At 56.3% G+C, this 27268-nt stretch overlaps 1 protein-coding gene across 8 annotated transcripts in view; it reads right to left on the minus strand.

The window, feature by feature from the left end:
* LOC115638838 (transducin-like enhancer protein 2) overlaps positions 1–27268 on the minus strand; it is a 35350-nt gene continuing 8082 nt past the window's right edge. For 4 of the 8 annotated variants that reach the window (XM_030540853.1, XM_030540850.1, XM_030540856.1 and 1 more), the window contains 16 exons: positions 26711–26773; positions 26356–26430; positions 25582–25768; positions 20729–20745; positions 14248–14349; positions 12292–12339; positions 11171–11311; positions 9032–9173; positions 6356–6516; positions 5319–5395; positions 4477–4726; positions 2296–2543; positions 1975–2122; positions 1699–1849; positions 1180–1256; positions 1–700 (listed from right to left, as the gene is read on the minus strand). In XM_030540853.1, the coding sequence (XP_030396713.1) occupies positions 593–700; positions 1180–1256; positions 1699–1849; positions 1975–2122; positions 2296–2543; positions 4477–4726; positions 5319–5395; positions 6356–6516; positions 9032–9173; positions 11171–11311; positions 12292–12339; positions 14248–14349; positions 20729–20745; positions 25582–25768; positions 26356–26430; positions 26711–26773 (1995 nt within the window). In that variant the 3' untranslated portion in view covers positions 1–592. Of the gene's footprint in view, positions 701–1179; positions 1257–1698; positions 1850–1974; positions 2123–2295; positions 2544–4476; positions 4727–5318; positions 5396–6355; positions 6517–9031; positions 9174–11170; positions 11312–12291; positions 12340–14247; positions 14350–20728; positions 20746–25581; positions 25769–26355; positions 26431–26710; positions 26774–27169; positions 27263–27268 lie in introns of those variants that run through there. The other 4 variants (XM_030540857.1, XM_030540852.1, XM_030540858.1 and 1 more) reach the window with 4 other exon arrangements.

Below are 27268 nucleotides of genomic sequence, written 5' to 3' on the forward strand. Positions count from 1 at the left end.
TAAATACATTTAATTACCAAGGAGAAATTACAGCTGTTTTCTCAACAGAAAATTGGCATCATTAAATCAGTAGCAATAATGTGGAAGAAGTGGCAGGACCCCTTCGCTCGCTGAGTGATAACAGCATCGCTTGCACTGTAGCAACTCCCCTCCATGCCTTGGGAGCCGGCCATTGCTAGTCCCCGAGCTGGGAAGCCCCTCGGGCCTGGCCTCTCCCTCCAAAACCCCCACGCCAGTAAGATCCCGGCTAGTCCTTATTCCCTCATCCGCCCCTGGGAGGACGCGGGGAAGATGCAGAAAGGAAGCGAGGCGTCTCGTGTCTCCATCCGCCCACACCTGTTTGCGTGTGGCGGCAGCGTCGCACTCGGCCTGAGGAAGCACCGACAGGGCCCATCTCCGAGCCGGGAACGACCGTGCGAGGCTCTCGGGCCGCTCTGCAGCTGAAGCGGTGGGGAGGGGGCCCCACTCCCAGCGCACGCCGAATCCTGAGCCCACGGCAAGTGGTTGGCCAGGCTGCCCCAGGTGGCCCCGGGGTTTTGGTCACGGTACAGCTCGGTCCCGGCAGCGGCGAGGCCCACCCCGTGCGCACGCTTCAGTAAACCACTTCGTAGACGGTGGCTTTCTTGTCGCCGGAGCCCGTGACGATGAACTTGTCGTTGATCGAGATGTCACAGCTTAGCACCGACGAGGACTCTTTGGACTGAGAGGGGGTGGAGGTTAGGAGAGGGAACCTGCCCCTTGGGTGGCCTTGATAGTGGGATAACGGGGATGGAGGGGGGAAGCTGAGAGCAGGGCCAGGAAGACCAGTGGCAAAGACTGGCCGAGGCCTTGTTCTGAGGGGAGTTAAAAATCGGACCCCAACTTACTTACTTTCAGCACTTCCCGATCTCCGCCTGGGGGCCGCTAGGGCAGGAAGGGCTGGCGCTGAAGGTTATTAAAACCAAGGGAAAAGCCTTCCACTGATTTACCTGATGCTCTGTGTCAATCGGGAATTAACTCAGGACACTCCAGTTCTGCGTCGTGCAGGAGGTCAGACCAGGGTCCATTCTGGCTTTGGAATCTACGAACCTGGCTGTGGGGCAGCTACTGATGGGCTGGGCAGTTGCTCCCACCCTACGCATTGCTGGGAGCGAGGGATTTAACCCCAATGCGCCTCCTGGCAGAGTGCCCCTTCCTCACCTGGAAGATGCTGGCTCCGTAGGGCGTCCTCCAGGCGTTCAGCAGGTTGTCTTTCCCTGTGCTCACGAACCATTTACCTGCAGCAGGAGAGTCCAGTGGGTCAGCGGGGGGCTGTCACGTGCATGGACGAGAGATTCAGCAAAAGGGGAGACGCTGCCCATAGGCGTGGGGGATTCCAGTGGCATCCCACAAGCAACCACCTGCCCTGGGAGCAGAGGACAATGCACTGGGAGCATCCAAAGCACAGCCCGGGCTGGATAAACTGTCAGCCTGCCTGAAAATATGGAGTCCCATCCATGCAGCCTTCCAAGCTTTGCCCAGCTCCATTCCATGTTCTGGGGCTGGAGGGGAAACTGAGGCACAAGAGCGAGTGTAACTGAACCAAGGTCACCCAGCAGGACAGCGGCAGAGCCCGGAACAGATGCCTTTTCCCAAGTCCCAGTCACTGCTCTTCCCACTAGGCCATGCAACCCCTCGGCCGGCCCAAGCCCACGTCTGCACTTGCGCGCACACTCCTACCGCAGGAGGCGAATTTGAGGGAGAGGACGCAGCTCTCATGGAGGTGGAGCTGGTATTTCTCCGGCTTGGCCACGTGCAGGATCTCCACGTTGCTGCTCTCCATGCCGACAGCCAGCCACTCCCCTGAGGGACAGTAACCCAGCGAGAAGATCTGGGGAGAAGGTAAAGTCAGGCCCCAGGAAACGGGTCCCTACCAGGCTGGAACTCCGGGGCAGGGGAGAGCACAGAGCCCACCCCCACCTGCTCGGGCTCTGCAGCGCCCCGTCACCCACCTACCTGGGAGCTGAAATCGTGCTGCTGCAGCTGACGCCCCTCCCGCAGGTCCCAGCACCGCACCGTGTTATCCAGTCCCCCCGTCCACAGCTTGGTGCCGTAGTTGGAGATATCGATGCAGCTGGCGCCGTCCGTGTGGCCCTGGAACTGCCTGGAGGGGAGAGCGCGGGCGTCAGGCACCGTCGCCTGCTGCAGGTTTTGGTCCTGTGGCCAGGGGGCACCTCCCTTCTCCAGCGCTAGCCAGCCACACCACATTGCGTCCTGACCCAGGGGGCTGTGCAGGGAAGGCCCTGCGAGATATGGGTGGAAGGGGGGGGAGCTCACCTGACCATTGTCTGGTTCTGCAGGTCCCACACCACGATGTTGCCGTCGCTGCAGCAGGAGAAGCAGACCTTGGCGTCGGGGCTGATGGCCAGGGCATAGCAGGCGGGCGCCGAGGAGGTCAGCTCCGCCTTGATGCGGGGGGTGGGCGCAGCCAGGTCCCAGATGGACAAGGTGCTGGCCTCCCCCCCCACAATGAGGCTGCGCCCGTCCGGGAGGAGCTTGCAGGAGCGGATGTAGTTGTCGCGGTTCTGGGAAAGGGAGAGGGAGGAACAGCCTTAAAGCCAGTCACTGCGGAGTGGGGTTCTCTGATCCAGCGCCCCTTAAGGGTCAGTGGAAAGTCTCCCGATTTCAGCAGGCTTTGGATCAGAGCCCCGAGGCCAGCTGCAGGCCTGCTGCCTCTCTGTGCCACCTGTCCTGCCAGGAGAGGGGGCCTGTGCCAGGGACTCAGTGGAGGTCAATGGAATTCACCCTGCAGGGCTCAGCCGCCGGGCTCTAAAGCGCTCCAGGCCTTGATGCAATTTCTACCTCACTCCAAAGCAGCCCAGTTCCCCACCTCTGCTTCCCCCGCCCCAACCTCACCCAGTGTCCTGCCCATTGCCAAGAGTCTAGGGCCCTTGGCAAAGCAGCCCATGGTCCAGTCTCAGCATCAAGCCATTGAGAGGAACTTTATTCTTTGCCTAGCGGCCCCACGGCACTAGGTGCTGCACGTGCACGTGCGCGCGCACACAAAACAAAAGGCTGGGCTCTGACCCCAGGGGTTTACAATTGGAACACAGGCAATTAAATGACTTGCCCAAGGTCACACAGGGAATCAGTGGCAGAGCTGGGAATTAAACCCGGATCTCCTGAAGCCCCGGCCAACGCCTTCCGCACAAGCCCATTCATTGTCCTGGGTGCCTGAAGGTGTCAGTGCCCAGTCACAGAGACTGGCCTGTTTTACCCTCCATCCCATTGACGGTCAGGGCTTCTGAGGCCTGGGGGAGACAGAGAGCGCCCCACGCAGGCTCTTAACAGCAGTGCAAAGCACAGGGAGCTCTCGGCACATACCACAGTCAGCCAAACCTGCCCCGCCCCCCCTCTAACACCTCCAGCACCGCAGCATCCGGCCCAGCGCTGAAGTGACCCCAAGCTTCTGCTGCTTCAGTCTCAGACCCGCCACGCTTGGGACACTTCGTCACTGGCCTGCGAGCTTTGGCCTTCAGGAAGTTCCACCAGGATTAGGCATTTCAGATACAGGCATTTGAGGCCACCAGCATCCACGCTAGGCTGTGCTTCCCCCTGGCCTGCGGCCTCCTCACAGGGCGTTAGGAGCCGAAATACCTTGCAGGTTCTGCGCCTGAGTTCTTCCCAATTGCCCCTACCTTCCAAAGCAGCCTCAGGGGCGCCCCTTGCCCTGACCTGGCTGGCAGGCTGGCGTACGCCCCTGCGCTTGCTGGCGCGGTCATGGCATTGCACATGGGGGCCTCGGAAGCGGAAAAGCCCCAGTGTGTGTGTGGGGGGGGGGCATGAGGGACAAAAACTGGGCAGAGATGGGAGGAGAACAAGTGCCCGCCCTCCTCTCCCCCCCCCCAGTGCTGCAGCCATGAGCCGTCCTGCCACGCTTCACAGCGCCGTCCAGGCATGGCAGCAGTGCCAGAGTCTCTGGCATGCTAATGAGCACAGCCCCTGGGGGGCAGCTCAATTATTAATTGCTTTTCCCTTTGATGAGGGTTTTCTAGCGAGGGAGCAATCCAGTCTCCGCCGATGCTCCCAACGCGCTGGGAAAGTGGGCCTGGGATGGCCCCAGCCGACGCACACAGATCATTTCCCACCACCGCCTGGGAAGGTTCCTTTGCCGGCTCAACAGGGGAAACTGAGGCAGGGCTTCACACACTCAGAGCCCAGCCCACGGTGGGCACACAGCAGCAAAGCCAGAACTAGAACTCGGGGATCCTGAGTCCAAACTCTGTGGTCCAGTCCACCAGCCAAGAGGGGCCTTGGGGAAGGTGCCACTCCAACAAACCTAGTGACAATCTCCAGTGCGTATCGACTGCGACACAGGACCGGTGCCTTCGGCTGCTGTGGCATACGGGGTCAGATCCTCAGCGATTTTCCCCAGCCGGGGATCTGGCCCTCAAGGGTAGCAAGGAATTGTGTCAGAGCCAACAGAAGCTCTTTCGTCCCCATGCCCTGTCCCCTTACCAGGCAGTCCAGCTGCGCCACGGGCGTCTTGGTCCCAGGCTGCCCCACGTCCCACACCTTCACGCAGCCCTTGCCCCCCGTGTAGACATGCTGGGTGGAGTTGCTGATGGTGACGGCGCAGACCACCTCGCCGTGGGTCAGGGTGTGGAGCTGGCGGGCGTGCCGGGGGATGCCGGTGCCGATAAGGGCGTCGGGAGGGAAGGGGACCGGCTGCATCTGCCCGTCGGCGCTCACGTGGAAGGAGTAGGCGCTGGAGGAGGGGGAGAGGCAGGTAAGTACTGGCAGGCCTTAGGGACGCAGCCCTCCTGGGCGTTACGCTCCGTGGCTGGGCTTCTGTCACTCATTTTTGTCTCGGAGCTTCTGGCTGGCTGTGTTGAGGATTCCCCCTGCCAGGGAGGGTGGGGGACACATGCTAGACAAGGAAGGGGCCTCTCCAGGCAGGTAGGTACCCAGCCCCATTACTGTAGTAACTGAGCCACTCCCAGCCTTACTGTGTTGGTCCTTGCAGCCCCCACCCCAAGAGGAAGGACTGTAAACCCCAGCACCCAGATGGGGAAACTGAGTCACAGAACAATGACGCGACTCAAGGCCAGAGCAGGGAACTGAACCCAGGGCTCTGGAGTCTCATGGCAGAGCCCTAATCACTAGGCCATCCTTCCTCCCAGGTGCAGCACGGCCTTGGCCTGTTTATTACCGACTTCACGCAGAAGCTCCTGTGCAGAATTCTGCCGTGGGCCGGTGGGAGCCTGGCTCGGTGACCTGCAGCCCACCGCCTCCCCCTGGGGCATTTCCATGATTCCCCCCCAACCCCAAGCCCCCAGCACAGATTTGGCTGCACTTACGGTTTCCCACCGGGGATGGCTGGCAGAGAGGAGGAGACAGTGGATGCCCTCAGGTGAGGGTGAGATTCAAACGCCACCTGCAAAGCAAAGGGAACCTGGTCCACAAAGCGGTGTGGTGGGAAGGGGCTGCAGGAGTTGGGCCTACAGACAAGCAGCATCCGGCCGCCCTGGCTTAGGACAACCTCTCTGGCTATCTCTGCAGCCTCCTCTTTCCTCCAAGAATATACGGGAGGGGGCAGCGGCTGACACCGGGGCCACAACCCCCACAGCTGAGACCTGCTCCTGCTGACGATGGCAGCAAAATGCCGATGGGACCAGGGCTTGGCGGCAAAGGGCACCACCCCAGAAAAAAAACCACACACACACACACTCTCTCTCACTCTCTCTCTCTCCCCCCTCCAGTGCTGGCTGGGGGAGGTGCTGGGGTGTGAGAGGGAAAAATGTGTGTATTGGGGCACTAGGGAGTGGGGGTTCTGTGGGGGGCTGTGGGCAGGGTGGCGCTGGGGGTGCACGGGGCGCTGTGCATTTGTGCGGGAGTTGGAGGGGTGCTGGCCATACTGGATCCAGGGGGGTTCTGGCCATTGGGAGTTGGGGGGAGGTGTTGGATGATGGGGTTGTGTGGCATGGCATGGGCCTGCCCCCAAAGGCAAGGGGCACGCTGGCAGCACAGGGCCAGGTGGGCCACTATGCGCCTGGCAACTGCCAGTCTGTAAATAGTGCCTTTGCACTGGGCTGGGTGGAGTGGGGATGCCCCTGCCATGCCCTGCCCCATTGCCCCTGGCCGGCCCCTCGCTCTGGGGACGGACCTCCTCGTGCCACACTCCATTGCCTCCCTGGGGGCCCACAGATACGTTTGGCCACAAAAGGTTAATCCGGCCCTGAAGGTGCCCCATTGTATGCTGCCCCCTGTTGACGTCACCACTGCTACTCTCCATCCCCCGCACACATGGGATTTTGGGGAGCGGGGTGGGGAAAGGTCCTTTGCAGGAGGCGGCTGGAGCTGAGCTGGCCTCTGCCCTGGCCCGTCTGCGACTCACCAGAGGGGACCGTCCGTACAGCACCGTCCCGCTGACTTGCGGAGAGAGGTGGATGCTCACATAGGAGCTAGGGGCCGCGAGCTCGCCGTTGACGGTGGCGTGGGGCACCATCCCGAACGAAGACGCGTAGGTGCTGGGCACGCTCAGGGGGCTGCGCAGAGCTGGGGGTTCGAGAGAAGAGACGCAGCCAGTGAGCAGCACCCCTGGGCGCTGGTTACCTGCATTATGGCAGCGTAACGCCCCAGGGTGGGTCATGGCCAGCGGGGATTGAACCTGGGATCAGTGGATCTAAATGCCTGAGTGCCAAGAACCAACTCTGCTAGCCAAGGCTGGAAGCCAGGAACTTCTGAGTAGTTAATATTTGTACCACAGTAGCACCACGAAGCCGCACCTGAGATCAGATCAGCTGCTGCCTCAAATGTCTTAGACAAGGCAGACAAAGGGGAAACTGAGGCACAAAGGCAACAGGACTTCTCCTGGGTGACCTTGGGCATTGCGGCAGAGCCAGGAATAGAACCCAAGTCTCCTGAGTCCCTAGTCAGCGGCCTTAGCCATGCTGCCTTTCAAACCCTTGCTGCAGAGGCCCCGAAATCCCTTTAAACCGGGCTCATACTGAACTAAGCTAAATCAATGCAAGTGAGTTCTAAGCTGATCCTGGTGCATTCATCTCAGAAGTTCTCCTGGTTTATCGAGATCCATTTCCATCCCCTCATCAGAGTAATTTTCTAGCACAGACAAGGGCTTCATTTCTCAAATTCTTGCTCTATTTCCACTTCGAAAACTGCCAGTCTTGATCAAACCATTTCCCCACCACTACCCAGCTTTTAGCCAGGACGCATTTCTATTAGCCAAAATCCCCCCGACGCTCCAAGGCTCCTCTCACGGGAGGATTGCAAAGCGCTCTCCAAACACCAGTTCACGGCAACCCCTCTGAAGTCGGTAATGCTCCCAGTTTACAGATGGGGAAGCTGAGGCACCAAGTGGCAAAGTAACTTGCCCAGCATCACCCAGAGGCAGAGCTGGCCTTTAACACTGAGCCACACCCCTGTGGGCTTTCAAGTGATCCCCACTTATACAGCTACATCATCAGGGCAGGACCGTGTCTCTTGCTATCTGTGCAGCATCCAGCACAACGGCGCCCTGATCTCAGTTGGGGCCTCTGGGCACAACTGTGAAACAAACAACAAACTCCTGCAGGGCCCAATCCTGCACCGCTTACTCAAGGGAGTAATACGTCAACGGTGTGGCTTCTGGCTACCGACCAACCTATCTCCAAAGGGATACTGCAGAACGGCAGGGGACCCAGAGCCACCAATGACGGAGGACCTGGAAAAACTCTCCTAGAAAGAGAGACTGAACGGAACGGACTGGGAGCATCACCTGCAAGAGGAGACGAACGGAGGGCACAGGCTAGAGTCTCAAAATACTGAATGGTCCAGAGAAGGGAGATCGGGAGCTTCTGTCCTGTCTCCTAGCACAAGACCAAGAGTGTCCAGTGTAAGAGTTTGCTCGTTTTCCGTCTGCTTCTGTCTCTCCTGGTTCCTAAAATCACAACATAGCCACAGCAGCTCAGTCTAGCCACCTACTACGTTCCAAGGAACTCTGACGGGCTTTCAGTCGGGCAGCTAGCCCGAGCCACTGCGGCTACCTTGTGATTTTAGGCACTCGCTAACCGCTCATCGAACCCAGGCCGGGAATGACACCTTACAGCTGCAGTGTAGACGTAGCCTCAGAGTACACACACGCCCAGCACCAATAGAAAAATCCAGCATTGGGCCCTGGTCTCTGGGAGTGGCCAGTATCTGATGCGTCAGAAGGGGATGAAAACTCTCCAAAGGCACCTGGGCTACAGAGCAACACGCACCTTGGTGGGGAGGAAAATACATTAGGATCAAATAATTGGATCAAAATAACCCACTGCCCCCAAAACCAGGGACCCTTTGTAACTAGGCACCGTGTAGACACATCGAAAGAGACAAAAAGCCGACAATCTCTTTTGCACAGATAGAGCATTGAGGCACAGAGAGAGTAAGGCCTACATCCTCAAAAGGTATTTAGACACCTGAATCAATGGGAGTTAGGTACCTTTGCGATCTGGGCCTAAATGACTGGCTCAGGGCCATCCAGGGAGTCTGTGGCAGAGCTGGGAACTGAATCCAGATCTGAGTCCCTGTCCAGTCAGCACCATACCCACAAGATCATCCTTCCTCTGCCAGTTCCTTCCTCACCCCTTCAGCCAATGTCTTGAAGCATGCGCTTTGATCACCCTTGTTTTCACATGAATACCCAGAAATATTACGAGTCAGAAACAATGCAGGACCCTTTCCAAAAGCCAGACACAGTATTTGTCACTCTGAATTCCTGCATCAGTGAGTTCCACAGGTTGACACAAACCATACAATGGACCCACACCTGAGAAGCAAGGAGGGCCTTGCATTGCACAGCAGGCTCTCATCAGCTTAACGCATTGGACCTGTTGGTGTAACTGACCCACACGCCATATTATCATGGCAGAAGCGCTTCCATAAAATTGGCTGTGATATGGGTGGAAATCCACCACTGACCCAGAGCCCTGTGGTAACTGCAGCAGCTGCCATGCACCCCTGCGCACACACATGCTGTGTTACGAGGCCAGGCAGTTTCTCAGAAAGATGTAGATGCCTTAGAGAGACTCACTGATGGTGTCCGTGGCAGGCGGCTTGGAGGACAGTTGCCGGAGATGGGAGGCCGAGCTTGGCCCGGGGCCGGGCGTTAGGGAGTCCCGTGGAGGAGAGGAGCTGGAGGACTTGGAGGTGGGAGTGTTGGCTGAGACATCGTTCTGCAATGGAAAGGAGATGTTGCCCTGCTCTGCTCTAGAGCCTACCAGCCAAGGCCCCCCAGAGTGCTACTTGCACATTCATGAAACCTCACACACCCTACTGGGGAAACTGAGGCAGCGATGTAATTTATCCAAGCTCCTGGAGAGATTCTGTGCCTGGGTTTGGTATAGAACCTAGGAGTCCCAGCCCCTCTTGCTACTTCAACCACTGGGACTGGACCCCACTCCTTTCCAGAGCTGGGAAGACAGCACACGAGTCTTGATTCGCAGCCCCCTGCTCTGACCCCCTAGAGAACACCCCCTTCCGGTTAAAAGTTGCACAGAGAGTCTGCAGACCCTGCCCCAGGATCAGGCCCATTGACCCATCGACCAGCCGCCCCACCCTGTCGGGAGTTTCACTGAAGGGGGGTCCATTTTTGCTCTCCTTGGGATTTTGTGGAGACCGGTAGAAATCCAAGCGGAGCCCACGAATCTCACATCACTTAGGGCATTTCGGCTGCTCTAATCAGATTATCCCGGGAAGAAATGCCAGCAAGTGCCAGCAACCCTACAGCGGGCTCCCAAACCCCTACAGCCGACAGATTGCTCCTGCTGAATCTGGTTAAGTGTCTCTTGGTCCTCCGCTTGATGGTTGGGCTGGGAATGACAGCGCAATCAATACCCTCCCTCCCCATGCTTCCCTCCTGCTGATGTTTCAATCTGAGAATCAGGCTGATGCTGGGCAAATCGATAGATTGCACAGCGCACGGGGGAGCCCAGGGGAATTCTGCAGGCAGCCGGATGGAAAATACCTACAGAGCCAGGCTCCAGTTACCCGCGTATTAACCCCCCTTCCAAAGGCACTCGCCCCTTGCCAGGCAGCGCGGGAGACCCGCTAGCGAGAGCAGGGATTCGTTATTAATTAATTAATCAGCATGCGAAGGATCTCCAAGCACCTGATGCACACTCATTAATTAGAGCCTCCTCGTGCTCCCACGGTGCGTTTGACACACTGTACAGATGGGATGAGGCAATGCCTGGGGAGGGGAACTGATTGGCCCAAGGACGTGCAGCGAGTCAGTACAGAGGTGGGAACAGAACCCAGGCGTCCTGGCTCCCAGAGCCACTCTGCTGCAACCACTAGGCCAGGCTGCCTGCTGATTGCACAGCAAAGCCCACACACTGCCTGCATCCCAAACCGTTCTGTCTCGCTGGGTGGTTGTTAACCCTTAAGAGTGCTGGAGAACCTCCAGGGGACACACAGACCCTGGGTTTGACTCCACAGTAGGGTGGCCTGGAGGGTTAACCCTTTGGGGACCAGGTTGTTTCCTAGGCTTCCGGCTGGCCCTCAGTGGTGGGGAAGGAGGGAGGGATTCTGGCAGAAGAGGATTGTTAGGAGGAGTAACCCTTGGTCTGTTGTGCCCCCCGCCCTGGCGCCCACTGCCACCATCCCTCTCACCCCATTGCCAGTCTATGACCCCTCCAGGGCTTGGAACCAGCAGTGAGGGACGTGGGCTGCATCAGGACAGGAGGCAGTGCAATGCAATTCTTCCCCTCTGGAGGGGGCAGGGTTCTCCCCTGGTGTCTGGCAGGGGAGCCAGGGGAAGATGTGGGGCGGGCAGGGAGCAATAGGATGATGGGGAGAGGGAGTGGCGAGAAGTTCTCTCGTTAAGTGCTTGAGGGGTTAAGGACCAGGCGGGAAGCCCAAGTAATTGTGTGTGATGGGGGAAGGCGCAGTGGAGGGGATTGCGGGGGGCAGCATCCCTTTCCCCAATCCAGAGCTCCAGCAGGGGCAGCCCCCCGGTCACCCTCCAGGCTGGATTGCCTGCGACATGCCCTCCAAGCAGGGACAGAGAATCCCAGATCCACTGGCCAGGAGCTCCGGGCTCCCCCTCCCCACCTCCTGTGCTGCAGCAGGGACAGACACCCTGGGGCAGTGCCCTGGGATACAGAGGTAGATGCCGACTCCCCACCCAAACCCCGCGGTCTCTCTCCAGCTCGCCAGCCCATCTCTTTACCAGGCTCTGGTCCTTCAGTTTGAGGGGTGTTGTGCTCCGGCTGGAGGCCAGGGAGGCTGGGCTCTCGGGCATGTCCCTGCGGGCGGGTGGGAGCTTAGCGCTGGGTGCATGGGCAGGGCTGCTGGGCTCAGAGGGCGGGTCCTGCAGCAGAGAAGAGAAAAGCAGACAAGGCCTTCAGAGAGGAGGGCACCGGGGCCCAGTGTGCGCCCACTGCACAGGGACGGCAGGGCTAGCAGCAGAGCGGGCTCTCCTCTTGCCACACCCCAGGGTCAATCCGCAGAGCCGAATGCAGACACTCCAGAGTCACACAGGTCATGGAGCAGGATCCAGACCTGCTTTCGCAGATGTAGCCTAGGAGGACATGAGAAAATTGCCCCTGCTTTTGAACGCGCTGGGAATTTTGCAAGCCATATTAATTCTCTCTCTTTTAATGCTTTGGGTGCTTTCCAACAGGCTGCAACAGGCAGCTGGGTAGCAAGTGCAAAGAACTGGGGGACACCCGCTGATTTGCTACAATATAATCAACCAGCCGGACAAAATGACTGTTTGCAAATCGGTCGAGTCTCCACTCAGGGACAGGCGCCTCCAGCTTGACAACCCATGGACCTGGCTGACCAGGGAGACTCGTTCTTTTAAAATAACAGCTCTGGGGTTCTTTCTATTTGTCTTTCCGAGGTCACACTTCCCAGCTTCTCTCCACAGTCAAGAAGGCTAGAAACCGACTTGGTTTTTTTAAAAAAGAAAACGGAGATTCTGATACAGTCGCGGAACTGGGGCTTCCCCAAAAACACCAAATATCATGAGACTTGTGATACAACCACCAAGGCACAACTCTGTCTAACAGAATCACCTTCAGTTACCATCTTAGACCTGGTCTATACACAGATTTCAAACCAATATCATTATTCCAGTTCGGGGAGAGACGTTTCCAGATATGGTTTTATCAGTACAGCCGCTAGAGGTACCTTACCCCAGCATAATTCATTCCCCTTTCTGCACAGCTATTACCTGTGCACTGAGAGAACTGCCTCCATCCTAGGTTGCAGCTGTAACAGTAAAGTAATATGAATTGTGTGTCTAGACAAGGCCTTAAGAGATCTAATTAAAAATGTCTCACTCACCTCATCCACTACTAGGTTATAATCGCTCTTGTCCCCGTCGCTGTCCTGCTGAGGGGAGAAACAGAGCCAGGAACAATTAAAACAGCAAAATACCAACACAGGGCAGATCTTTGAGGCAGTGCTGCCTAGTGGCTCAAGCACTGGATTGTGACTCAGAAGATCTGGGGTCTATTCCTAGCTCTGCCACTGGCCTGCTAGATGGGAGAGTTATGTTGCCTCTTTGTGCCTCAGTTTTCCCATCTGGAAAATGGGCAGAATGATACTGCTGTCCTTTGTAAAGTGTTTGAGGCAAACAGCTGGAAAACACTAGATAAACCCTAAGGATTATTATTCTCTCTCCACTCTGTTGGCTCATCTCCCTGACCCAAAGCCCAAGGAAGTGAGTGGAATGTTTCCCTGGTGACTTCAATGGGCTTTGGATCAGACCCCACACAAGCAAAGGCTGTGTCAGATAGAGCAGAGACCCAGAAATGCCTCGGATTTAAGGGCTCCTTGTGGAATTCTTTTATAAGGTATTTTCCCAAATATTTTTCTGCAGCACTTTAAAGCTAGTAAGCAATGTTGAAAGGTCCCTTTTAGTTAAAAAGCCTCTTCAGAGTCACCATTTACAATCTCCATAGGGTCCGGACCGAATTTTCTTTTTTAAAGTCATCATCATCATCCCCCAGATTTTGCCCCCAAATCTCCTGCAGAACCTGGAAGAAAAATCCCATAGCATCCCGGCAACACTAGAAACAACAGTCTGGGCAAGTGTAGAATTGTTAGCAGTATTGGAAAAGAGGCGAACACTCTCAACTGAGATCAGGTCTCCAATGCGCTAGGTGCTGTACATACAACTAAGGAGAGACTGCAAGACTGCAGTCTGACTAGACACGAGAGAAAAAGGTCAGAGGGGGAAACTGAGGCACGGGGGAGGGCTGCGACTTATTCAAGGTCACCCAGCAGGTCAGTGGCAGAGCTGAGAAAAAAATGATGGTCCCCAATCCAGTGAACACGCCATCTGCCTATGTGACCCCTAATGAGAGGGGCTGGAGCAGACTCCCTCTGGGGTTCTGTTCTAGTAACAGACCAAGGCCTTGCCTCCAAAGACTCCATAAGGGACGGGAGCTCCCCCAGGGTGCAGGTTACCCCAGCAGAGATTCTGCCTCATTGACTTAAATGGCATTGAAGCTGATTTAAACCCTGAAAGCAACATCAGCATCAGGCCCGCTCCATTCCTGCCCCAGATTCTTCTCAAGCAACGCCCAGGGAGGCACCCAGCTGCTCGTCCCCAAGGTCACCCAGCAGAGCCAGGACTAGAAGTGAGGTCTCCTGAGTCCCAGCCCAGTGCATTATCCACTGAACCATGCAACCTTTCTACACGAGGCCCTAGTGGGGACGTCTGCTGATGACAACCAGGCTGAAAAGCCCCCCTGCCTGGGGCTCTCGGATAACCCTTTGGGGGTTTAGGGGGGCCTCAAGCTTCACACATGGGCAGCCCCCCAGCCTGGTGCAGTGGAGTTTGCTACACACAGGGTTGATGGGGGAGGCGGGGGAAAGCCGGTACAAATTACCAGGGCCCATCAGTCCAGAAAGGGGCCCGGGGCCTGGCTTGCCTGGCTTCATTGGTCCTGTTCAGCCAGTCTGCCCTTGAATGTTTTCACCGGGGCCTGAACTCGCTCTCGGCAGCCCTGGCTACGGAATCATAGAACTGCAGGGCTGGAAGGGACCTCGAGTGCTCAACAAGTCCAGCCCTCTGCACTGAAGCAGGACTGAGTAAACTGAAGACCATCCCGGACAGGAGTTTGTCTAACCCGTTCTTCCGAACAGCCCCAGAGGAGCGGGATCTGCCTTTCACATCACTGCATGGCAAAGCCAGACCTTGCCCTCTGCCACCTCCAGCACCGCCCTCCCTCCCTCCCCCCGCAGCAATACCCAGCCCATCCTCCCAGGGGCAGGGATCCTGGCGGCACTCACGTAATGTCCCGGCAGGTCCTTCTCCTCCCGTTTCCGCTTCAGCCCGGTGCCGCCCGGGCACTCTTCGGCCTGCAGGCTCTCCGGAGGGGAGGCAGAAATGCTCTGCACAGGGGAAGCGAGAGGAGACCAGAGTTAATGCACAGCGAGGGTGGAGAGTCCTAGAAGCTGCCAAGCCATTTCCCACAGCTTCCTCCCCGGAGGCCAAGGGGACTGGGGCTCGGCACGCAGCTGCCAGCTTTGCGGCTGGCCGGCAGCCTGTGTGGCCTCACTCTTTTCAGAGTGAGGAATTAACATCATGGGCCCCTGGGCTCTGGCATCTGAACCCCTTCAAAGGCCAGGGTGGAGACTTCGGGTCTTGTAAATGCTGCCGCTCACACGATCTCCCTCGCTAGTCGAGGGGGGGGGGATTGCTTGGCCCAGACCCCCATCCTATCCGCTCTCTTGGCAGCAGGATGTGAAGGGGAGTTCAGCTCATGCCCTCAGCTTCCCCCGCCCTCCAGCTTTCTTTCTAGCACCCGGGGACCCCGCCCCTACCTGGACGCACCCCCAAACTCTCAGATTGGCACTGTGCAAACTCACACCCCAAACTTTAAAAGGCAGAGGCAGGTTTTCTCCCAGTTAGAGCAGCCAGCGAGTATTAGGAGTCCTGTCTCTGGGGAGGGAGTGGGGTCTAGCGGGTTAGAGCAGGGGGGTACTAGGAGTCAGGACTCTGCGGGGCTACTCCTGGTTTAGGGAGGGCGAATTTTGTCTAAGGGTCAAGCATGGATCAGGGAGTCACAACTCCTGGGTTCTGCCGCCCACTCCAGGAACACCAGAGCGGCACAGACTGGGAGCCAGGACTCCTGGGTTCCCTATCACGACTCACTCAGGCAAACTGCTTCTCTGCACCTTAGTTTCCCCATCTGCACAATCAGGATAATGATCCTTACTTCCCTCCCGAGGAGGGAGGCAAAGACCAGGAGGATTAATTCACTGAACATTTATTAAACACTTAAAGATCTCCCTGAAAAGGCACCAAGCAGCTGCTGAGTTTTGTCAATTTCACGTTCTGCCCTTAGCTCCCACAGCCAAGAATCATCCAGCGCTGGCCGGGAGCCCGCGCAACTGCCCAGACTGAGATCTGCCTGCTCCCCACACGCCTTCCTTAAAAAACAACAACAAACATCTCTCCTCTCCTGGGCTCAGCCACGTTGGGGCACGAACACTGTTCAGCTGCCAGCATGTCACTTCTTCAGTAAATCATTCCACAGCTGGGCTGGCAGGATTTTTGTGCTTGCACTGAAGGAAGACGGAGAAATTAAAAAAAAAATCCACCCAGCCCAACAAGGCCACATGCCTTTCCACAGTCAGGCACCGCCAGTGCATCTGGACGGGTGGCCGGGGGGGGTCAGTTCAAGGAGAGATACCAGCCGCTGGGAGCTGGCACATGCAAACAGATCTGTGTGCGGCAGGTGGGCCTCATAAATGACCTACTTAAATAAGCATTTTCCAGAAGCAAAGTGGTGGGGGGGGCCCACTGGGCCACCCCTCTCCCCCCCCACCACTGCAGGAAGCGCTGTGGTTTCTTTGCAGACCAGCCCTAAGAGAGATGTTTGTATACTGGCTAAATGAAAACAACCGTCCAATAACAGCGGCCTCCCTTAGTCCCTGGGCTTGAAAGAAGTTTTGCCCCTTGGGGAGATAATGAGGCATGACAGGAATGGAAAATCCCCATCAGCAGTCTCCTGTTTACTTTGCACTTCCCGCCTTAACCCCTTCACCGCTGGAACTAGGGATGTGGGGTATGAAGATCAGTTAGTATATCCCTTTCCCCCACCCCCCAGTCCCATTGGCTCTGGCCTGGTGTAGATTTGATTGTAACAGAATCTGTGTGGGTGTCTTCAATTCCTTTATCTCCTGCTACTGTGTCTTTTGGTTTCCTCCGATACTAATAAAAACAACTCTTTCCTCCCCCCACCCCCACGCACCTGCTTTGGCCAGATTCTGATCCCAGTAGATCTGGCGTATAATCTGGAGTGACACTGGATTGACACTGGCGTTACAGGGAATCTAATCTACCTGATTAGGTTGAGAAGATACTGGTCTGCAGGGGTTTCAAAGTGGGCACTGATGTCAGGGTGATTGGGCTTTGGGGTGCTGGGCACTTGCAATTCCCCACAAGTTGTAGGTGCCCAGGATCTATGAAAATAAGGCCCTGGGGCACCTAGATCTGAAAACAAAACCAGTAGCCAGGCTGGCAAGTTTTGGCCTAAGATTGGTCATTCCCCACCCTCCTCCTCTCCATGAATTGGCATTTGTTTGGAGCAAAGATCTCCCACTAGTAAACTCAGACAGTTAATGCACAGGACTCCCTGCTGTAGAACGCAAACAGCTTCCAGGGATTAGTCACTTGTCTGGCCTCTCCGATGACAACGTGCCAAGATGAAAAGGGCAAAGGGCCATCGATCCTCAGGCTTCAGGGCACAAGCTGAGCCATGGCTGTGGTTAGGCAGAATTTCCCCCAGTCCACCCCACTTATGTACTGCAGTAATGTCTGGGAGCCCCAGTCAGGGTCCAGAACCCCACGGTGCAAGGTGCTGTATGAACACACATTGTACGTGCCCCCAAAGCACTTACACCTTCCTCTAAGGATCTGGAATCGACCCTTTTTGGATCAATCCACCTGCGGTGGCACAGTAACCACGGTTCTTTCTTCCCGTGCTGCGTGCTGGCTGCCTAGCACATCACGGGTCCAGCCCACGCCATTGCTCATCCTCGGAGGAATTACAAGACCATCCTTCATGGTGGATCGATGCAAATGACTGGACAGCTTGAGGGGCACAGCGAGATTTTTAACCCTTCCTTGCCCTGCCTCCACCGTTCGCTACAGACCAGAAAGGCTGAACCACAAAGCAATTTAACACCAGGGCACTGCCAGTCCCTGCTCCCTCTGCCCTGAAGCATTCCCTAGCCTCCTATTCCACCAGGACAAATGCCTGAGTAGCATGAATCTGGGATTCATTTGAAAAGGGTTTTTTTGGCTCTACTGGGGAGATCAGAACACACCTCCTCTTCCCCCTCCTCCCACCAGGTTCCTATCGAATACGTGGTTTTCACAGGTGAGAGACCAGTTCTCTAGGCTGTCGCTCAGAGCCCACGCAAAGGGAGAGAGAGCTCAAAAGGCAGGAGGAATGGTTCAGGCCTAGAACTGGGGACTCCAGACATGTGGGTCCTATTCCTGGCCCTGGCTAGATCGTGGGCAATTCACTTCCCTGCCCCATGCCTCAGTTTCCCTCTCCGTGACCCTTGGCTGGCTAGAGCTAGGAATGCGCTAAGTGGGGGTTTGATGCCAGGCACAGATGCAAGGGAGCGGCTTTAACTGGAGACCTCGAGGGCCACGCACGAACCCACGCGTGGCTGTGTGCAGCCTGTGGTGTGGAGGAATGCGACAACCAGGCCACCCCTACCCTGGCGCATCCCCTGGCCTGGCCCAGCCTGCTCACGCAGGTGACAGCGGTATATTGGCAGGCAAGGCTGGATTACGGAGCACGGGGATCGGGAGGCACAGCACGCGCGGATGATCACTGCCAAAGCAGGGCAGAACAGCTCTCTCCTCGGCAAGGACGTAAGAGGCTATTTTGGGATGAGCCTGACCTTTAGACACTAGCCTCAGCAAACAGGCAAACGGGCCAAGTCAGGTCTGAGCACCTCCATCGTTAAACTGCCCCCAAGAGGTGCACACCTGTCAAAGTGAGGGGGTTACTTTATCCCCCAACAAGAAACCCCTTTATCTGGCACATTTCCAGCTCAGACTTGATCACTGATCCCTCCTCAACTCTGCTTAGAGCTCCCCACAGATTTCATCTGGATCCGTTACCCTTCACTTCCCATCCTGAGCTGCCGCGTGGCATTGCTGGGGCGCTGTTAATTGGCCACCACGTTCCACCCCCGAGGTGGCTGCATTTTAGTGGTGGGTGAATGGGCTTCCTGTGTGCTTTTTGTAGAGCTTTTACATAGGGTGAAGAGGACAGTAGGAGATATCCGAAGTAGCACTTTCTGATGTCAGGATCCATAGGGATATGCCTGTTTCCTATGGAAATGGCTCGAGCGGACTGTACAGCTGTGGGGGAGGGGAGGCCCCCCAATTCCCAGAAACCCCCTCAGCGGCCACAAGGGTGTAATGGATGCACCCTGTTTTACACATTGCAATCTGCAGGCACCTGGCCATGATTATTACTGTGTGTACTTGACAGTCACCGCAGCTTTGAATTATGAGCTTCAAGTGTGTGTGTGTGTGTGTGTGTGTGTTTAAGTAAAGGCTCTCGGGGTGTGCGTGTGTGTGTGTGTGTAAAGGCTCTCGGGGGTGTGTGCGTTGGAGGGGACAGGAAGCGTGCCTTTCACTGCACACAGCCTCTGTGCCTAGGAAGCGGGGCGCTGGGCTGACAAGCTGGGACCCGTCTGCTCTCAGCCTGGCGGTGACAGCTGAAGCGCCAGACACTTTGCACAGAACAACAAACAAGGGTGAGGCCGGTGCTGCGCCCCTGGCCGGTTCGAGCTCCCTTCCATCAGGCCAGCTCTGAGCGAGGCTGGTTTCTAGAGGAGGGGAAGGGATCTGCCTTCAGTTCTTTAGTGCTAGGAGACCCAATTCCTCCTTCCACAGCCCAGGGCAGCCCTCCGGTAAGCTTCCCCCCAGCTCCTGCCAGTGGGCACTCGCCCTGGAAATCGGAACAGGAGGGGAATTCAGCCTCTATGGTTATTTGCCTTCATTCCCGGGACAAATCACCTAGCACTTCCCTGGCTCTTTCCTTCTGGAAATCACAGACAATTGAGCCTCCAGATCAGCCCTGTGAGGATCACAGTCCCTGTTTGACAGTTGGGGGAAACTGAGGCACCAAGTACAGAAGCGAGTCAGCAGCACAAACTAGTACAAGGCCATCATCCTTCTCCATCAACACGGGCCCATGACTCATCCCCCACTCCGCAAGGCCATCAGACAGGCTAGATCTGAATGCAAGTCCCATCCTGTGCACCCACCCCCGAGAGGGAAAAGCAAAGCACTTTGGGGAATGCGCCAAGGATCTTTGCTTCCTTGGTGCAAATTCCAGTTCTGGGCTAGATCCTCAGCAAGTGCAAACAGCTGTAGCTACATTTACCTCAATGGATCCGGATCTCCGGATGGTGTAAACCGACATAGCTCCACTGAACTCAGCGGGGCCCAACCCCCAGCTGCTGTCAATCAGCCTAGCTCCACTGAAGTCCCTTGGGTCCGCCCCCTGGGGCAGGGGAGAATCCCACTGGGGTCAGATCCCCAGCTGGCGGAGGTAGCAGCAGCTCCCGTGAAGTCAATGGAGTGAGGCCAATTGACACCAGCTCCAAATGGGGCTTTAATACAACTCCACCCTCAGCCCTTGGAAATAATCTGTCCACAGAAGCAAATTAAATGTGGATCCCGAGCGCTGCAGAAACATCCTGGATTCTCTCCCGCTGGTTCCCCTCCAGCCGCGAATCCTCCCCCAAACCCCGGCTCAGTCTCTAGCCCTGGCATTGAAAACGAAGGGCAGCAGGAACGCTATCTCAGGGCTGTTTGCTTTGAAAAGTCCAGGCAACAAAACATTGCTGGGAATCCCAGTGCAACCACAAGAGAAGGGAGCCGGGCACAAGGTGTGGAGAAAAGACACCCCTCACGGCTCTTCCTGAAAGCACCAAAAGACGGAGTCTGGCTGAGCCTGTCCAAGGCCGCCCAGAGGAGGGGGCAAGTGACGCAATTTGCCCCAGGCCCCAGGCACCGCAGGGGCCCCCACGAGAGTTTTTCGGGGGCCCTGGAGCAGGGTCCTTCACTCGCTCCGGGTCTTCACTGGTGGGGGGTCCTTCCGCTCCAGGACCCACCGCCAAAGTGCCCCAAAGGCCTGCGGTGGGGGGTCCTTCCGCCCCGGGACCCACCACTGAAGTGCTGGATCTTCGGTGGCAATTCGGTGGCGGTGGCTCCCCGCCGCCGAAGACCCTAGGCCCCCTGAATCCTCTGGGTGGCCCTGAGCCTCTCTCACCAACAGAGCAACCCCTCAGCCTTTCATTCTCTCTGCTGCTGTGGGGCCTCAAAGGGTGGTCCCCAGGAATCCACCTCCACGCAGGAGGCATCGCAGGTGTACGGCCCATGCTCCAAACCTGCTCCCACCTATGGCCTGGCCGGAGTACCCTGCACTGTGGCTGGCCTCTGCTTTCCAGGGCCCCCTGGGCATCCAAAGCCAGAGGCCTCTTTGCCCAGAGTCAGGTTGAGAGCTGGGATCCAAACTCAGCTTTCAGGCCTGTGCACAGCCCAGCTGACCTCAGGTCTCCCGATCATTGCAGGCCAGGTGGGGATGAGATGCACCCACCCTGCCAGAGGACCAAGACTGTCATTTCAGTACGAGCCCTTGTTCATTGCTTCAGGTCCAACACCTTCCCTTAAGCTAATATCCACCCTCGCCCAGACAGGTCCTCTCCAGGTCCCCGTCGCATGGCTTACCCGGCTTGGCGTGCGCTCTGGGGTCCGGCCAGCAGGCAGACACAGGTGCGTAGATAGCCCCAGATCGGGAAAACACAAAGGGAGAACAAAGAGATTCATTTAGTTCTGATGTCACATGGCCACACCCAAGCCGCAGGGGTCTGATTTGGGTTGTATGTCCCCAGAGTAATCAGGGCTCTCTATCAGCCAGGAAAGGCTGGACAGAGACATTCCTGACAACCCAGCTATGGGGCACAATCATTTCCTTGCACTAGTGAATGGATGATCCCAATCACATGGGATTAGAATTAGATCTTTCCACCCCATGGGCTTCATTCCAGCATCAAGGGTTACTCTGGAGGGAGGACTAGGCCACCCCACATAATCACAGGTAAGCATCTGAGATGCACCCATCTGAGTCTGATGCACAGCCCCCAAGCAGGAATTCAGAGAACCCCAAAGCCTGAGGGCTGTGATGTAGCAGCTTGTACCATAAAGAGCAACAGTCCATGTAAAACAAAAGCAAATGTTCTCTGGTGGAGGACAGTGTGAACCCCTGATCCTTGGCCTGGGCTGCACGGCTGATGTTGCTTGTACTCGTGACCCATACGGGAACTGCAAAATCTCCATGGAGCCTGGATTTGCTAGTCTCTATCAGAGTGATTCTTCGGGTCTCATCAGTGTGTATTATAGGACTTCACAATCACTAACGGACTGTTCTCGAATACCCAAGTGAGATAGGGAGAGTGCACTGTCAAGAAATTGGGTGGTATCCCTTTGAATAGTCTGTGAGCCCACTAGTGGTGCTCACCGTGTTCTGTGCTTTAGAAGCTGCCAGGAACCAGCCAGAGTGGATTGGCCTTGTCCATGTCTGGCCAGAGAGAACGGTTATTTGGAGCCCAGGCGTATCTGTGAGGTGTCTTAGCTCAAAAAGCTCAAAAGGCACAGTAGCGACATTATCCCCATTTCACAGATGGAGAACTGAGGCACAGAGTAGATGAAGTGGCCTGCCCACGGTTCCACAGCAAATCTGTGGGTGAGCTGAGAAGTGAAAGCACATCTCCTGAGTCCCAGCCTAGAGCCCAATGTCTCTCCACCTTTCCAGATTACTGTGTCCTTTCCAGAGTCTGCATTGTCTTGCATCCCTTCAAGTTCCACCTCACTTCAAAACTCCTTGCTTACAAAATCAGACATAAAAGAGCAGAAGCACTCCCAGCTCACTCGTGCTGAACAACGGCCGACTTTCTTCTTTTTACCATATAATTATAAAATAAATCAACTGGAATATAACTACTGTTCGTACATTTCAGTGTATAGTACACAGAGCAGTATAACCCAGGCGTTGTCTGTGTGCAATTTTACTTTGTCCTGACTTCGCTACTGCTTTTTATGTAGCCTGTTGTGAAACTAAGCGAATACCCCCCCAGAAGATCCCTGCATCTCCCCAGGGGTCCGCGAACCCTCAGCTGAGAACCACTGCCCTAGACCATCCTTCCGATCTCGTTAGCTACAAGAGGAGGGTCTAAACTCCCCCAGAGTTTGAGGATACTCAGCCTGGGGGCAGGAGAAAATGGAGGTTGGGTGCAGGAGGCAGATACACAATACCTTGGCTAAAGGGAGACAGGCTAACAGATGCTGGACACAATTGCAGAAAAAAGCCAGGTGCATCCCCATACCCACAGGCCCTGTGTGTGCCTTCCCTCTTCCCAGGCTTCGGCCAGGCCTCCTTTGCATGCAACGCATGTGACACAAACACCATCTCCTCAAATGAGCCGAGATCACCAGGGGTCTGACTGCAAATTTCAGCCTGAGGTTGTCTGCACAACACTCTCTGCTCCCTGAAGATCCTGGCCGGTAATGATCACATCAGCATGTGGAGAGGATAAATGGGTTCTCCCAGCAGAGTCTCAATCTTCTCTGGCAGGAGGACAGATGCTCGGGGATGAAGCAGACGGAAATCAAGAGATGGGGGTTTCTGAACATATTTAACCGCTCCAGGACTCACCGGCCAGCACAAAGGGGTGGGGATTACAATCTCATAATGCAGGATGGATTTAATCATACCAGCTCCTGAATAATTCACCCCTGAGATAGTAGGATTACCCCTTAGATGTATGTAGCATTGCACAGGTTTTTAAGGGCAACAGGGACCATCTAATCCAACACAACCCAGCCCATAGGAGGACACCTACTGTCTCCTGCATCTAGCCCAGCAGTGCACAGGACAAGCTTCCTCCTTCAGTATCCATCGGCCTACCTGTCTGGTTCTCAGAGGGTTAAGCAAGACAGCGTAAAGCCTGCTTTTCTCCTCTTCCAACTGTTGTCTTTCTTTGGGGGGGAGGGGCACCCTTAAAGAGACACTGTCAAAATTAGAAGTGTTCACCAACGTGTGCGGAGGGGTGTATACACACACACTCACCCCCGATTGCTGGTGCCACTCCTGCCACTTACAATGATCTAGTTTTGCTTTTAATAATGTTAAAAACATCATTTCCCTTTCACTCTTTTTGTTCTTATATAGCCACTGTGCCTAACCCTTAACGCTTATTGAAAAGCCAAAAAAGAGTTTGCAATCTAGGTCTTGTTTGCAATTGAGCAGCGACCTTAGACTGGTCGGTTTCGCTTCTGGCGTCTCATAAACCGGACTAGGGCCGTTGTGTTTGGGTTGCTAACATTACAGGGGGACCCGTGTGTAGAGAAACAAAACAAATGGTTGAATCGCCCTTTTTGTTTCCTTTAAATCTATCACAACAACATTTCTAGCACCTCCAGGGCTCAGAACACACTCAGAATATCAGGGTGGAAGGGACCTCAGGAGGTATCTAGTCCCACCTCCTGCTCAAAACAGGACCAATCCCCAGACAGATTTTTGCCCCAGATCCCTAAATTGCCCCCACAAGGATTGAACTCTAAACCCTGGGTTTAGCAGGCCAATGCTCAAACCACTGAGCTATCCCTCTTAATCACAACCTATGTTTAACATACACTGCCCCTGCTGGAAGGCAGTATGGCCTAGCAGATAGAGGACCAGTGTGCAACCTAGGAGCCCTGGGTTTTATTTCTGGCTGGGAGGAATTGGGACAAGGCTCCAGGAGGATCTAGGCTGCCAGGCGACTCTGGGCAATGCTTTTCACTACGCAATACCTCAGTTTCCCCATACGTAAAGTGGGGGTAGCGAGACCTCTGTCACAAAGTGCTTTGAGCTCTATGGATAAGAAGCGCCTTGGGGCTAAATACTCTGATGACCCACATTAGCCTTTAGCTAATTTAATGATTATTAAGATAGTAGGTAAGGGGTTGTAAAGCATTTTCTGATGCTGGTATAAAAAGTAGGGCTGGCTGGAAAACAACAACTCCATTTCAACCTTCGGTTTCGTTCTGTTATCAGAGCAAAACTGAGACCCTTCTAAATTTGGTCATGAGAAAAGAGAGAAAGCGAGCACAAGCACACACATGCAAGCAGGGGGACGAGAAATGGATTCTCTCCACCCCAGAATAGCCTAGTGCACTCACCAGGACTGAGACACCCAGGCTCAAATCCCTGCTTTGTCTAAGAAAAACGCCAGCGTAGGACAGAGAGAGGAGGAACACAGGACCAGAGCCACAGAAGGCGAGAGGTGGAGGTGGCTGTTTCATTCAGTTTCAAAGCAATTTCTGCCCAAGGAGCAGGTGGACACAGAAAACAAGCTGGGCTGAGTCCAGAAGGGTAAAAAAAAACAGTGACAGGACGTGACCGAGAAAGACGGAGGGGGCAGCGCTGGAGGTCGCAGCCGCTGCTGGAACCCAGAGAGATGCCCAGGGGGTGGATTTCACACACACTGTAGCAGGGCCACCCTCCTTCCTGATTTCCACCTGGCTCGGGGAAGCTGATTCTCAGGCATCTTCCCTGCCCTCGTTTGGTACCCGAGGGTCCAGGGCCTGGTTCCATACCCCACCCTCCTCCCCCTTCCAGGAGGGGCCCGGTCTGAGCCAGTCAGCACTGATCCTTGGGAGGTGCAAAGGCCCTTTGTTCTACCTTTGCGGCTTTCCCAACCCTCAGCTGCGCTGGGAGGAGGAGAATAGGAGCTGGATGTTAGCCGATAGGGGGTCCCCCCCAGCCCCCGAGTGGCAGTGCAGAGGCTGCAGCCACACAGAGCAGGCTGTTAATGGCATCGTCCTCCCCAAACCGTTTGGAGACAGGACTAAGGAGCAGTTTGGATAACAGGACCCTTATTAGCTAAAGCCCCTGGTAAACGACGGCGTGTTCCAGGGAGGCATACAGAGCAAAGCGTCAAAGAAACAGCAGCAGCCCCGCTGATCTCCCCAGTAGAGCCCGTCACACGCGCCTTTGCGCGTGCGTTCACGAGTACACACTCATGTGCGTACACAAATCCATGCATGTACAGTGGCACATACACCCCTGCATGCATGGGGCACACTGATAGAGACACACGCGTCCTGTGCACAGGTTTCACGGACACAACCAGGCACACGTCCTGCACACATGCGCGTGCTTTCCGGGGCCCACTCGGTGCCGCAGCTGTTCCAACCTCGCGAGGCTCCAGAGACTTAATTAGCTTTATCTGTCACTCGCCGCGCCCGGCACTTTGCTGGCCGGAGCCGGCAGCTGCTGTACACCAGCGAGTCCTGGGTAAAGGGCAGAGTGGGGAGATGTCTGCTCTCACTGCCGTGGTTTGCAGAAGGCCCCTGGCGGGGGGGCTGTTGGCTGGCACCAAATGGCAGTGCTCCTTAGGGACCAATCACTTCTCCTCCAGTCCACGCCCGAGCCAGCCTGGCTCTGCCCCCCAGGAGGAAGGGGCATCTTTCAGGCTTCAAAGGGCTAATTGCCCCTTGTCCCTCCCCACTCCCGCACCATGCAAGTCTCTTTCCTTTACCTCTGTTATTCTCAGCATCCTGAGCCCCCCTGTCCTCCTTTGCAGAGAGCTGAGACTGGGCCACCAGTGCCCCTGACAGGGCCAGGAGTCCCGAGGCGCTGGCCAGGCTGGAAGGCTGCATGCCCGAAGGGTGCGGGGTGAGCGGGATGGGAGGCGCATGGTGGGAGAGGTGCTGGAGCTGCTGCTGCTGAAGGAGAAAGAACCAGGGCTGCAGGGAGACGCCCTTCCCAGGAAGGTCCCTTCCCCGATTCACCCAACCCCCCTAGCCCCGCTACCTGCCCCGAAGCGGTTCCAAGACCCTTTGCCCAGCTGCAGCCACGAGCCACAGCAGCTGAGGCCTATGGTGCCCAGGGCTGAGCACAAACAGGGACCCCCTGTCGAAGGTGGGGGGTGATCAGGCCTCTCTGCTGCAGGATGATCCCCAAGGCTCCCTGCGCAATTTCAACAGCTCCCAGGGCCCGGAGCAGCTCCTAGGTCAGTGGGAGTTTGGCCATTGCTGTCACAAGGCTCCTGGTCTCCACCCAACACCGACCTTGGAGCCGTGACGTTCCCTCCCCTCCACCCGGCTTTCCTGCGTGGTGCGTGCGCCGCAGGGGGAAGCCACTGTCTGACTCGCTCAACGTGGCTGCAAAGGAGGAGGACACGAGGGAGCATCCATCCAGCTGGGTGGGGGCAGCCCAGAGCTGTGGTCTGGGGTTACCCTGCCACGGGCATCCCGGCTCCAAATTCCCTGATCAGAACTTCCTTCCCCTCCCCCATCGCTGGGCTACTCACCCCAATGAGGCTGTTCAGTTCCCCCATGGTCACCTGCTTGGCCCGCTCCACGGCTTGCAGCACCTGCTGCTGGTGCTGGGAAAGGAAGGCAGGGCAGGTCAGGAGCCCGGCCGGGTGGGAGCTCACGCCCCATCGAAAAGACAACTGAGCCTCCGGGGGACGAGGCGGAGCTGCCCCCTCCCGGGTTATGGTGCAGGGGACCCTCCCAAGGGAACACCCCCAGAGGCGCTCACCCTCCTGGGGATCTCCCTCTTACACAGCACAACTTTTTAACCCAGTGCAACCTAGTGTCCTCCTCCTCCACCGCGCCACGGCTCTACCCATCCTGCACGCAGCCCGGTGCACGCCCTCTTACCTCCTGCGTCAGGAACGGTAGGATCTGGGCACAGATGGCACTCAGCCTCTTCACTATTTCAGCCTGAAAGGACAAAAGGCAGCTCTGTCATGCCAGGCGCTGGCGCTGCTTAGAAGAACAAGGGCTCTTTAAATCAAGTGCCCCCCTCCGAGCCCACGCTCCATAGGAAGGCTCAGGGCTAGGAGCTGTGTTGATAGCCTGGGATAAACTCCCAGCCTCCCCTCTCAGCCTGCAAAGGGGCTCGGTGGAAGGACTAGGATGGATTCGCGAGGAATCCCTGCTCCAGAGTCCTGGCGGGGTATGTCCCCAGGGTATTACATGCACTGGATTTCACGGGCTCCACCAATCCTGCTGGGCACAGATCCTGCATGCAGCCTGTGCCTTTTGCCCATTGGTCTGAGGGCTGGGTGCTTGGCTAACCCTCGTTTTCTAGAGTTCGCGAAAGGAGTCGGTATTCACCCAGAACACTTCCTAGGGGGTCTCTCGTCTGCCCCCAAGCACCACCGCCCAGACACGCGGAGTTCACGACACCCCTCCCAGGAGGGGAGCATTACGGTC

The sequence above is a fragment of the Gopherus evgoodei genome, chromosome 22, assembly GCF_007399415.2.
Source record: "Gopherus evgoodei ecotype Sinaloan lineage chromosome 22, rGopEvg1_v1.p, whole genome shotgun sequence".
NCBI classification, from domain to species: Eukaryota; Metazoa; Chordata; order Testudines; family Testudinidae; genus Gopherus; species Gopherus evgoodei.